General features: G+C 43.7%; 1 protein-coding gene across 1 annotated transcript in view; it reads left to right on the top strand.

Moving 5' to 3' along the window:
* SENP5 (SUMO specific peptidase 5) overlaps window positions 1–13738 on the top strand; it is a 1029054-nt gene extending 1015316 nt beyond the window's left edge. Inside the window, exons 10-11 of the mRNA XM_044070892.1 lie at window positions 11530–11580; window positions 11686–13738. Of these exons, the coding sequence (XP_043926827.1) occupies window positions 11530–11580; window positions 11686–11796 (162 nt within the window). The 3' untranslated portion in view covers window positions 11797–13738. The remainder of the gene's footprint in view (window positions 1–11529; window positions 11581–11685) is intronic.
* Window positions 13739–13968: the final 230 nt, after the last annotated feature.

The raw sequence follows: 13968 nt of genomic DNA, 5'->3' as shown, positions 1-13968 counted from the left end.
GCCTCCACTGCTAAAAATCCATTACCTTCCGAGAGAGATTCCAGATCCTTAGAAAGGTGGGGAAAAAAGGTATACACCTCGGCCACCTTAACCATGAGGGCATTAAACTGCCAGTTCCTTATGCTAAAGTACCAACAGTTTCTGTTATCACAGTTGAGAAGTAAAATGTCACAACCTGAACAACCAGACTTGAAGGAGTTGCAGGATTTCATGCATAGTGCAGAACAAGTGGGTAAACATACCTTGCAATGTGGTTTTGATGCTCTAGAGGCCTCATGTAGAGCTGCTGTTACAGGATCAGTCATACGTAGACATGCCGGGCTCAAGGAGGAAACCTTACCAGATCATGTCAAAGCTAAATTACTAGATGCCCCTCTACAAAAGGATGTATTATTTGGTGTTAAAGCTGAGGAGGTATTAAAGAAAATGGAGGAAAAGGCTAAATCAATGCAAACAGTGAAAGATTTTCTACAGGTACAACCTCCACGTTTCAGTAGAAATTGGCCTTCCAAAAATTGGTCCTTTCCAGCCACGGACAGACCCCAAAGAGGTAGATACAGGCACACGAGGGGCAGAGGGCAATCTCAAGGATCGTTTAGAGGCAGACAATGGCAAGCTCCTACACAAAGAGGTGGTGAGGATAGTTCGCAGCCATTCAGAAAGCAAGCCCAATGACTTTCCCCTTTGCATGCCAAGCAAGGCTCAAATGGCAGCACCCTTAGGCGGAAAACTGGCATTATTTTCAAAAAATTGTTATATTGTCATAAAAGACAAATGGATCCTGGACATTATAAACAGAGGCTACAGATTCCATTTTCACACCCTTCCAAAAATGAGAGGCATGCCAAACCTGCCACACAATCAAAGGGCAGAGGAACAAAGACAAATTTCAGATCTCAATGGACATGAAAGCTATTCAAGAGGTACCTACTCACGAACAAGGTCAAGGATGTCCTTCAAGGATGCATCTGCAGTCCTAACAAATGGGTTGTCCTGTCGTCAAGCAGCCCTTCTGTCGGCCGGATTCCAAAGTCTGGGTCTGGCCTCGGCTGGTGTCGCACTTCACCCGACGTCATCTCTGCTGGTCTTCGGGTATAAAGGCATCAGCCGACGCCATTTTCCCCAGTCTTTCTTGCGCGTGGCCCGAAGCAGAAGCTGTTCGCAAGTGCCGGTCGGTCAGATCCAGAGATTACTACTACCGAATACTACTTGAAGACTTCTAAAAGCTAAGTACCCGTTGGGGACTCTTTCTTGCCTCAGCCGATGTCAGAAAAAGTGAATAACTGTTTAACTTGTGGGAAACAAATACCTCATAAAGATTTCCACTCTTACTGCTTACCTTGTTTAGGCCCAGACAACGACGTAGCAGCCTGTTTAGCCTGTGCTTCCTTCAACCGGAACGCTTAGGCGCCGGTCGGAGTTTGCTGAACAGTTTTTCGGCTCAGATTTTGCGTACATTATGCCGTCGGATCCTCCGACTTCTCAAATTGTTAAGAACGCAAAGAAAAGACCGACACTCGCGGTCCGCGGTTTCGGCCGAAACCACGGTTAAGCAAATCATGAGTGTCTCGGTTTCGGCGAAACCGAGCAAACGGGTCAATCTTCAGCCGAATCCATGACTACTACCGAGGCTCCTGCTACCCTAGTTGAATCGGCCTCTGAAGTTTTGCCTATTAATGTGGTTCCTCTAGAATTATCGGACACCATCCCTTTGGATGTCTCTACCCCAGCACGTGGTGCTGCTAGGCCTCCTGCAGCCATGTCTATTAAGGCCTTTGCCAGGGCTAAAGCAGCCAAATCTGCTAAATCTGTGCCTGTTAAGCCCCCCTCACACAGGCCCAGTTCCAGTTCTCAAATGCTTACTCTGGCAGAGGATCTCATCTCTTTAATTAGGGGATCCCAATCTCACCCAGACAGGGCCTCTCAACCTCCAGAAAAGAGACCTAGAGCAGAGCCCCCTGAGCCAGTGTCCTCAGATGATTCTTCTGATGTTTCAGATAATACAGACCATCCAGAGGCTCCTTTTTCTACTTATGAAGATTCCGATGCTGAAGAATCTATCCCTTCTGCCTCTCCACCAGAGGAATTTTCATATGGGGAAACCTTACATGCCATGAGAGAGCAATTCCAATGGCAGGGACAAGATTTCTCTGATTCAAGAAAAAGGCTTAGGACTTTTCTACATTTACCGCAACATAGGCCCTTAGCTATACCTCCAGTTCTTCCTGTTGTGGATGATGCATTTAATGATGTTTGCACTGCTCCTGATACTTTACCTCCAGCCCCTGCCAAGCCCGATAGGTTTTACAGGGTCCCAGACACTCATCACCACCTATACAAGGCTCCCCTTGCAGATCCTGAGACTATCTCCCAGGGGCCTAAGGCAGTAGCTTCGACCTCAGCAAAAAACCCTCTCCCTTCTGAAAGGGAATCCGGGTCCTTAGAGAGATGGGCTAAAAAGTTTACACCTCTGCTACTCTCTCAGCTAGAGCTTTGAACTGTCAGTTTCATATGATCCAATACCAAGAGTTCATGCTTGATCAGTTAACTAAGAAACTGTCCTCTGATGATTCCTTAGATAAGAAATATGTTTTAGAAATGGTGAATAACATTCAGCAGGTTAGTAACCATTCTTTAAAATGTGGCTATGATGCACTGGAGGCTTCATTTAGATCAGCCATGACTGGCACAGTTATAAGAAGGCATGCATGGTTGAAAGAACAGGTCTTGCGGATCATGTTAAAGCAAAGCTATTAGATGCTCCTATGGATAAGGTCAGTCTATTTGGTTCTCCTGCCCAGCAAGTAATGAAGAAAATGGAAGAGAAGGCAAAATCTGTACAAACAGTTAAAGATTTCTTACAGGTTCAGCCCCAAGGTTTAGCAGGAACTGGCCTTCAAAAATTGGTCCTTTCCAGACTCCTCTAAACCTCAGAGAGGCAGGAATAGACGTTCCAGAGGCAGAAATCAATCCAGAGGAGGTGCCTACAGAGGACGCCAGTGGCAAGGCAATAACCAACGAGGCACAGACACAACCACTGCCACTGCAACAGGACAATCACAGTGACTTGGCTCTGACACCGCCTACCAGGGAACAAATAGCAGCACCCTTAGGCGGAAAGTTAGCCTTATTTACAAAAAATTGGCACTATATCACAAGAGACAAGTGGATTTTGCAAACTATAGACCAAGGCTACAGGTTTCATTTCCACACCTTACCAGTAAAAAGAGGAATGCCAAACCTACCTCCAAATCAAAAAACAGAAGCTCTAAAACAGATAGCTCAATTAACAAAGATGAGAGCTGTGGAAAGGGTACCACCTACAGAACAGGGCAAAGGATTCTACTCCAGACTCTTCCTAGTACCAAGAAAAGAGAAAAGTTGGAGACCTATTCTCGACCTGTCTGCCTTAAACACATTCATCATTGTTCCAAAATTCAAAATGCTGACCCTACAGCAACTTCTTCCCATGCTGGGCAAGGAGTGTTGGCTGGTAACTCTAGATCTCAAGGAGGCATACCTGCACGTCCCCATACGACCAAATTGCAGAAGATACCTCAGATTTCTTGCAGGATCAGAGCATTATCAATTCTCAGCATTGCCCTTTGGCTTATCTACTGCCAGAGTATTCACAAAATGCCTGGCATCAGTAATCGCTCATTGCAGGCTACAGGGAATCCAAATTTATCCATACCTGGACGACTGCCTGATACAAGCGGACAACAAAAGCAAGCTGACAAAAGACTTACAAAGAGTCATTTGCTTACTACAAGCCCTGGGATACACAGTCAATTTAAAAAAGTCAAGACTGATACCATCCCAAACAAGAACATTCTTGGGTGCAGAATTGGACACAGTAAAACAGATGGCATTCCTAACTGCAGAAAAACAAGAACAACTCCCTCTTTACTTCTTGGCATTAACAAAGCAGAACAAACCAACAGCAAGGAAAGTACTGCAGGCCTTGGGGTTCATGGCATCATGCATAATCCTGGTCCCCCATGCCAGACTGCATATGAGAAAGCTACAGTGGTACCTAAAGAATTTATGGTCTCAACACAGGCACAGCTTAGAAACCGAAATACCACTAATCCCATGCCTGAAACAAGAGTTCCTATGGTGGGCTCAAGCATGCCAGTCAAACCCAGGCTTGCCCTTCCACAAATTGCAAGCAAGCCAAACCATCACAACGGACGCCTCAGACCTAGGTTGGGGGGCACACATGCTGGACAAATGCATACAAGGATTATGGAGTCCAGACCAGCTGCACCTGCACATAAATCAAAAAGAAATGCTGGCAGTAAAACTAGCAATCCAGAATTTCAGACCATTCCTCAAAGAAGGCCATTTAATGATAAGGACAGACAACACCACAGTCATGTGGTACATCAACAAACAGGGAGGCACTCATTCATACCCCTATGCCGAATGACTCTGGACCTATGGAATATGGCTCTGAGCTACAACATCCAGTTACAGGCAATATTTGTACCGGAAAAGAAAACATCCTAGCAGACATGCTAAGCAGAACTACCTCGGATGCTCACGAATGGATGCTACACCCGGACATCTTCAAGGCCATCACAAAGAAATGGGGAATGCCACAAATAGACCTATTCGCATCCCCACTCAATCACCAGCTCAAGAAATTCTGCACAAGGACATACCACCCACTTGCTTGGAAGGTGGACTCTCTATCCTTCAGTTGGAAAGGCCTGACAGCATATGCATTTCCACCTCTTCCTTTGATACACAAGGTACTACTGAAAATCAAAGAGGAACGTCCAAGGATAATTCTGATAGCTCCAAATTGGCCAAGACAACACTGGTATCCATTGCTGAGGAGCATGTCTCTGGGAAGAACGTGGACACTACCCCTGATACCTTTGATGTTAACTCAGAACGACTACAACATCATGCATCCAAACCTAAAAACTCTGCAACTGACTGCCTGGAACATTACATAACAGCAACTAACCCAGATTTATCCCAAAGGGTTAAAGACATTATCCTTGAGGCCCGCAGACCTTCAACAAGAAGGAACTATGCAGGAAAATGGAAAAGGTTTGTCATTTGGAGTACTGAAAGAGGAAAAGATGTGTCAAAGATAGATATTGCTAACATCCTGGAGTACTTGGCAGAGCTTCTCCATGCAGGCCTGTCCTATTCCTCCATCAAAATACATGCATCAGCTATTTCTGCAGAATACAGCTTCGATCCCCCTGTCTTCTCACATCCTCTACTCAGGCAGTTCCTCAGAGGAATCAAGAATGTAAAACCTCCTAGGAAACCACCATTACCAGCATGGGACTTGAACTTTGTGCTAGAGAAATTGACACTCCCTCCATTTGAACCAGCAGCAACAGCAGATCTTCAACACCTATCCTGGAAAACTGCTTTCCTACTGGCAATTACTTCAGCAAGAAGGGTTTCGGAACTACATGCCTTAATGGCAGTACAACCCTTCCTAATCTTCCATCAAGATAGAGTGTCCATGAGAACTAATCCTACATTTATGCCTAAGGTGGTATCCAGAGTGTCTCTAAACCAGGCAATCCACCTACCTACCTTCTTTCCCAATCCACAGAACAGGGGGGGAAAGACTGCTGCATACCTTGGATGTACATAGACAGTTGCGCTACTACCTGGACAGAACCAAGGGCAATAGAAAAACTGACCAGCTTCTAGTAGCTTATGCAACAGGAAGGGAAGGAAAAGCAATTTCCAAACAGACAATCTCCAAGTGGATAGGAAATTGCATAAGATTCTGTTACTCCTACCATGGAAAGCAAATTCCACAGAACATAAGACCTCACTCTACAAGGGCTACAGCCACTACCACAGCTTTCTTACGAGTGGCTACCAAGGACATTATTGAGGCGGCTACTTGGACCTCCGTGCATACATTTGCCAAGCATTACAACTTACCTCTATACTCTAGATCCCGAGCAGGGTTTGCCACTGCTGTATTGCAAGGGATCCTAACTACACCATAATTCTTCTTCCTCCTCCCTAGTTTGGCTATGGTATTCTACCCATTTGTTAGGACTGCAGATGCATCCTTGAAGGACATAGTACAGTTTTGTACCTACCATAAATGTAGATGTCGAACAGGATAGCATCTGCAGTCAGGATTACCCACCCTCCTTCCCTCTGTGGTACTCCTAGGGTATTTACCCTCCTAATAGCTAGCTGGGGGGGGATCTCTTATGGTGTATTTGTTTGTATATATGTACATACATGCTTACCTTTTGTGTTTGCCTACTATTTTTGGAAACATTGGCATTTACCCAAAATTTAGTTTTCCAAGAGGGCAACTGGCATCTGGGGCAAGAAACACTGAGGAAAATGGCGTCGGCTGATGCCTTTATACCCGAAGACCAGCAGAGATGACGTCGGGTGAAGTGCGACACCAGCCAAGGCCAGACCCAGACTTTGGAATCCGGCCGACCGAAGGGCTGCCTGACGACAGGACAACCCATTTGTTAGGACTGCAGATGCTATCCTGTTCGGACATCTACATTTATGGTAGGTACAAAACTGTACTTTTTTATTCCAGACTATTCCTGGTACCAAGGAAGGGAAAAGATTGGAGACCTATTTTGGACCTATCCATCCTAAACACATTTTTACTCATACCAAAATTCAAGATGCTCACATTACAGCAGCTTCTTCCCATGCTGGGCAAGGAGTCTTGGCTGGTAACATTGGACCTCAAGGAGGCATACCTGCATGTCCCAATCAGACAAAATTGCAGAAGATACCTCAGATTTCTTGCAGGTTCAACCCATTATCAGTTCTCTGCATTGCCCTTTGGCTTATCTACTGCGCCCAGAGTATTCACGAAATGCCTGGCATCAGTAATTGCCTACTGCAGACTTCAAGGGATACAAATATACCCATATTTGCACAACTGCCTGATCCAAGCGGACAGCAAGCATATACTTCTGAAACATCTGGCTTTTGTAATAATGTTGTTGAATTCTGTGGGATACACAGTCAACAAAAATAAATCAAGGCTAATACCCTCTCAGAAAATAATTTTTCTGGGTGCCAACTTGGACACAAACACCCAGATGGCCTACCTCACGCCAGAGAAGCAGGGGCAACTAACTCAATACTTCAGAACACTAGCAAACTTCACCAGGCTGACTGCAAGGAAAATCCTGCAGGCTCTGGGATTCATGGCATCTTGCATCCTACTAATCCCATGTGCAAAGCTGCATATGAGGAAACTTCAGTGGTACCTGAAAAACCTATGGTCTCAACACAGCCACAGTTTGGAAACAATAATACCACTAATTCCATGTCTTCAAAAGGAATTTCTGTGGTGGGCCCAAGCATGCCAAACAAACACAGGTCTCCCATTCTGCAAACCTCAAGCAAATCAAGTCATCACAACAGACGCCTCGGACTACGCATGGGGGGCACACATGACAAATCGGTGCATTCAGGGCAAATGGTCCCAAAAAGAAAAGCACCTACACATCAATCAAAAAGAAATGCTAGCAGTAATAAATGCTATTATAGCTTTCAAAGACCTTCTGCATCCAGGTCAACTATTGATAAGGACAGACAACACCACAGTAATGTGGTACATAAACAAACAGGGAGGAACCCATTCATACCCCCTATGCAGGCTGGCCATGTCACTTTGGAACATGGCTCTGGAATTACAAATCGAACTTCAAGCACAGTACTTGCCAGGCAAGGAAAACACGCTGGCAGACAACCTAAGCAGAAATATGACAGATCCACACAAATGGAAATTGCATCCTCAAGTTTTTACAGAGATAATTCAAGCATGGGGAAGGCCAGACTTAGATCTCTTTGCCTCCCACAAAAATCACCAATTGACAAAATTCTGCTCAAGGACTTTTCATCCAAAGGCCTGGAGAGTGGACGCTCTCTCTTTCAGTTGGACAACTATGACAGTTTATGCCTTTCCACCTCTTCCTCTGCTGCCCAAAGTTCTATTAAAAACCAGAGCAGACAGACCAAAGATGATTCTCATTGCTCCAGACTGGCCAAGACAGCACTGGTACCCACTCCTGAGGAGCCTGACGCATTCCCCTCCATGGACCCTACCTCTAATGCCTCTTCTTGTGACTCAGCACAGCTTCAAAACTCTTCACAGTCAGCTGAAAACACTCATTCTGGCCGCATGGAAGATTCCTTAACATCACAACAGACCCTGCTCTCCAAGGAGGTGCAGGATGTCATTTTGGAGGCCAGAAGCCCGTCTACTAGAAAAGCTTACTCCGCAAAATGGAAACGGTTTTGTGCCTGGAATGAGAAAAAGGGCCAGAATCCTGGAAAACTGAATTTACCTCAAATATTACAGTATCTAGCTGAGCTGCTAAGCAGTGGACTTTCATTCTCCTCCATCAAAATCCATGCCTCAGCCATTTCTGCAGAATACAACACTGATCCACCTTTATTCTCTCACCCCCTCTTAAGACAGTTCCTCAGAGGGGCTAAGAATATAAAACACCCAAGGAAACAACCAATACCTGCTTGGGACCTCAATTTCATTCTAGAAAAGCTGACCTTGCCTCCTTTTGATCCAGCTGCCTCAACAGATTTGCAATATTTGTCCTGGAAAACAGCTTTCCTTCTGGCTATCACCTCAGCTTGTAGGGTATCGGAAGTACAAGCCCTCATGGCTGTGCAGCCTTTTATCATCTTCCATCGGGACAGAGTTTCCTTATGAACCAACCCGTCCTTTATGCCAAAGGTGGTATCCAGGGTAGCTTTGAATCAGGCTATTCACTTACCTACCTTTTACCCTAATCCTCAAAACAAAGGGGAGAGACTACTACATTCCTTGGACATCCACAGACAGTTGCTTTATTATTTGGACAGAACAAAGCCTTTCAGAAAATCAGAACAGCTCTTTGTGTCCTATGCTATAGGAGCTCAAGGGAAGCCAATTTCCAAACAGACAGTTTCAAAATGGATAGCCCACTGCATACGCTTTTGTTACTCTTTTCATGGTAAAACTGTACCTGCAGGCATCAGATCTCACTCCACAAGGGCCACAGCTACCTCTGCAGCTTTCCTCAGAGGAGTTCCTACCAAAGATATTTTGGAAGCAGCCACTTGGAGTTCTGTGCATACCTTCTCCAAGCACTACCACCTACCATTATACTCCAAAACTAGAGCAGGCTTTGCCACTGCAGTCTTGCAGGGCATCCTGGCTCCTCCTAGTTCCACCTAGTGCCTACCACCCCTTTCTTAGCTTTGGGATTCTACCCATCTGTTATGACTGCAGCTGTATGCACGATGAACATAGTACAGTTTTGTACCTACCATAAATGTAGATGTTCGAGTGCTAATACAGCTGCAGTCCAGGTTTCCCTCCCTCCTTCCCCTCTTGGGACAGGCCTTTTGGCTAACACCTCCTCATACAACCTGATTTGGGTATTCATTTATGGTGTATTTGCTTGCAACTACTGTATTTTGATTATATGGCATTGCTTTATTACACAAATTTATGTATTGCCTTCTTTCTGGGGGCACCTGACATCTGGGGCAAGAAAAACTGAAGAAAATGGCGTTGGCTGGTTCTTTTATACCCCTGTCGCACTGATGTCAGGGAAGAAGCGACGACAACCGACGCCGGACCTAGACTTTGGAATTCGGCCGACCGAGGACCCGCCTGACGGCAGGTGAACCCATCTGTTATAACTGCAGCTGATTAGCACTCGAACATCTACATTATGGTAGGTACAAAACTGTACTTTATAAGGTAGGATGTGAGGTTGTTACATTATCCATGGAGGAGTTGCATTCATTTATTCTATCTTTTCTGTGATACAGAGTCATTAAACTCTAGTTTTAATGAAGTTTATGTGACTGTTAACGATTTATTGGAAAGGTTTTGAATTTTGATAGATTAGTTTTGGTTCTGGGATGGATTTTAGTGACCAGCGTGGTGTTAAAAAAAAAACTTTCATTTCATACACATTTAGTTTTAATGGGTGGTATATTTGCAATGATGCATCCTTTTCCATGAAGTTAATAAAGTTAGCTAACTTTTCTGATTTAACCCCTTCAAATGCACAACCCAACTGAGACAGTTTATCACCTTGTTTGTGTGGAAAATATATAGGTACCTAATGAAAGATAAAATGCTCAAAACAGGCATCAAGTCCAGATACTCAAAAACCCAGAAACTGAAACAATGTAGGCCATTAATGTTTGTGATTGTGGTACATTGATGATTGGGAATTGCCAATGTAGTGCGATCTCTGAGTTGGCATGTATAATTAGTAGGAGGTGTGGTTGGGGTACAGTGGGCTTACCCCCCCCCTTTTTTTTTTTTGGCAAAACTGATTGTATGCATTTGGCTTACTGTTCGAGCTTCAAGGTTTTCGGTTATCCTCGCTTGATGTTTTAACAGTCCTTCTTTTGAACATTCGATCTTTCATGAGGGACCCATATGTGTATTGCAACTTACCAGACATGTGTGCGCGCAACCATGAAATTTTTTTTGTTTTTTTTTTTTTTTTTTTTTTGCCTCTCACCCCCATGAAACTGACTGAAGTCCTTTCCTGTTGGCTGTCCCATACTTGGGGAAGAAGAACATCATGTAGCAGTTTTGATTGAAACTTGGGTTAGGAGATGAACTGCCATAGCTATACGATGGAGTGTGCAATAACACTTTGTGCACACACAGCCCACTCCCTTGTGTGAAATCGTAAGGTGTGCGCTGGGCCACATCCACTAGAGTGTTGTCCAGCTGTGACAGAACCCCATATCTTCCTCAACTTTCCCCCTCCCAAAGACGAGAGATCTGGCATTGGCTTCTCAGCCTTCATTACCCCAGCTGGCCCTGTATTGCCCAAGTTACTAGTTAATCTCATCTCACTTGACAGTACAGTCACACGTCCTGCCTCTGTACCAGCAGGTTGGCTAAGTACACTTATTTTATAAGTAAAATCATCAGCATTGTAAAACTGTTAAACCAGCCAGTAGCAATAGTAAACCTGTTAAGTAATGGTCATCACTTCCTTTATCTTTATTCACTTGCTGCCTTAATTGTGTTCACTGTATGTTAGGCATCAGGTCCTGTGATGATCAGTCCATGGATAGACCTGTTGACTGTTAGCACTGTATGGGGCTTGCTACTGTTTGATCTTAATGTAGTCTAGGGTACAGACTTATTCCTGACAGTTTGTGTAAAGGTAGTTCTCGATCTGTTGAACTAGAGATGTTAAACTGTAAGACAGAAACCTTCAGCTAATAGAAGAAGAAGAAATGGTGGGAGGAAGGTGCTTAGGTATAGGGAAGTACATCTGGGAAAATGGGCAGCTTGAAGGCTAAAGGTTGGCAGGTGCTTTACATATTTAAATAACAGCACCAGCATTTATGTGAGACTTACTGTTAACACCTAAAACATTTGTCATTGAGTAAATAAAAAGTTAAGAAGATAGTTACTATGTGATGTTAGAAGTACTTCTGAATTTAACAGGTATTTTGTGTCTGTTGTCTTGCTTTAATTTGTCTCATGTATTTCCTATGCAGTGCATTCCACAACAGAAGAACAGCAGTGACTGTGGGGTTTTTGTGCTCCAGGTAAGTAGTTTGAGAATTGTTCTAGGTTTATAAGTATTCAGAATTGCTGCAGGAATGTGAGCATGCAGACGCATGCAAGTAATTTTTCCCTTTTTGTTTTGTCAGTATTGCAAGTGCCTGGCTTTGGGACAACCATTCCATTTCTCCCAGGAAGACATGCCTCGAGTGAGGAGGAGGATATACAAGGAGCTTTGTGAATGCAAATTGATGGATTGAAGCTACTGTTGCTTTTGTTACTGTTTAAAACTTGAACGTCAGAGCACTTCCATGAGTGTATATAAAGTGCTAAAGATAAGTGGCATGGCCACTTCCATTACCTCAGCTATGCTGACTGGACATTACATTTCAGGCTACTAAAAGAGACATGAACGCAGTCACAAGTGTCTTAGGTCAGCTGTTCAGGTTCTTTTTAAAGGGTTGTTTAAGCAGTATTTGTTTATGTAAGCATGCGTTTAAACAGTGCAAGCTTTGTGTAATCCATGTACATGTAGCACCTTTGGCACTTAAAGGAGATGGCAGAGTCCAAGCAGAAACTGAGGACTTGGATACTCATTTCCTTGCCATGGACCAGCATTGACATTGCACATCTCTTCAAACAGTAGAAAATGTTGAATATTTTCAAGCTCATGTCTTCTGTTTTAATCCATGTATTCACAAAAGCTGATGTACAGGTTCCATTAAGAAATGGTCAGATTCAAGTTTCATTGTTAATTGCCATTACCAACAAATGATTTTCAGGTAGCTGTGAGTAGGATTGATTATGCAGTTCTGTCATTTTTGAGTTTTGTGTTTTGCCTTTAAACTTTTACGCTGTTTAAGTCTTCCCAACTAGATTGTAATATTACAGTGCAGTGTTAGACTAGTATTGGTCAAACACTGTAAAACAGAAGCATCTGCCTTCTTAGATTGTCTGGTAAACTGTAGTCACTGGTATTACATAATTGCCATTATTATTTTGGAGACATTTTCATTGCCTGTTTTTAGCAAGAATCTTGACAGTACATACAGCTTTAAGATTCTTGGAGTAAATGATGTAGGCCATGTTGCTTCTTTGAGCACCGCATGGACTGTAGTACTGAAGTGGTGGCCCCATTTCCTGTATTTCTGGGGGGGGGGTAAAACAGGTGTAATAGTTTTAAGGAAGTGTAGACATCTCCCTTAAAGATAAGACAGGAGGAAAAGGAGTACATGAGTAGTCTGTAAAGTAATGAATTTAATCAAGTAGGAAGGTGGAAATAAGTAGCGTGGTGACTGTGAGTAGGGTCAGAGAAAATTTGTTGCAGGGGACTGGTAGGGTTTTGGGAAGTATGTTTCGTGATAACACTGGGTATGGTCAGAGGAAGTGTGTTGCAAGATGACTGTGGGTAGGGTCGGAGTAAGTGTGTTGCATAGTGACTGGGTGGGGTCAGGGGAGCTATGTTGCATGATGACACTGGGTAGGGTCAGGGGCAGTGTGTTGCAAGATGACTCTGTAGGGTCAGTGGATGTGCATTGCATGGAAACTTTGGTCAGGGTCAGATGAGTACATTGAGAGTAACTCTGGGTAAGGTTAGCGGGAGTGTATTGCATGGCAACTATCGGGTAAGGTTAGAGGGAGGGAGTTGCATGGTGGCTCTGGCTAAGAGAGAAAAAGAGTGTGGATTGTGGGTAAGGTTAAAGGGGAATGTTGGGCAGAGTCTAAGGTTATGGTTCCTGCCTCATATCCTTGTTTTGAGCTCCATTCACTGTACCAAGTTTGCTTGTTGTCCTTATGTGAGTGTGGATTCTCTTTGGCTTCTTTGATTTCCTTCCCCCTCCCAATTACATGCCAATTCACTGGCTAATCTAATCTCCCCAAACATACACGTATATGTGTAGTTATTACAGTATGTAGCCTAATTTGGAGTAAAAATGGTTAAAGAACAATTGGATAACTTGCTCAGTTTTATACAGTGTAGTAGGGTAACGAACATAGCCATCACCATTAATGTACACACAAGTCAAACAGGTCACAGAATGAATGACAGTGACATAAAGTGAAACATCTGCTAGCCCTTTGGTTTTCTTACTTTTTCTTAATTACTGAGTTAGCTTTAAGTAAGAGAAAAAAATACTTTGTCAGCAAGTGGAACCTCAGTCTGTGAAAAACTGTTATGAACGTAAACTCCTGATAAGTCTGTGTGTTGCTGTTGTATGCTTTCATTTTTTTCTGATTGTTCCTTTTTATGCTTCTGTCTGTTCATCTTATGATGTTTATCTGTATTTGCCAATGTTACGTACACGTACAAAATTTCATCTCTATCCAGGTGCATAACCACCTTTTCCCCATAATGTTCCATAAAAAAGCCATAAGCTTGTTGAAGGAAAGTGGGTATTGAAGAAAAACTCTTGAGAGAGAGGACCTCATCA

This window comes from Protopterus annectens, chromosome 4.part1 (assembly GCF_019279795.1).
Source record: "Protopterus annectens isolate FY-2018-M chromosome 4.part1, PAN1.0, whole genome shotgun sequence".
Classification (NCBI taxonomy): Eukaryota; Metazoa; Chordata; order Ceratodontiformes; family Protopteridae; genus Protopterus; species Protopterus annectens.
Note: the sequence above shows the minus strand (reverse complement) of the source record. Positions and strands in the feature narration are given on the sequence as shown.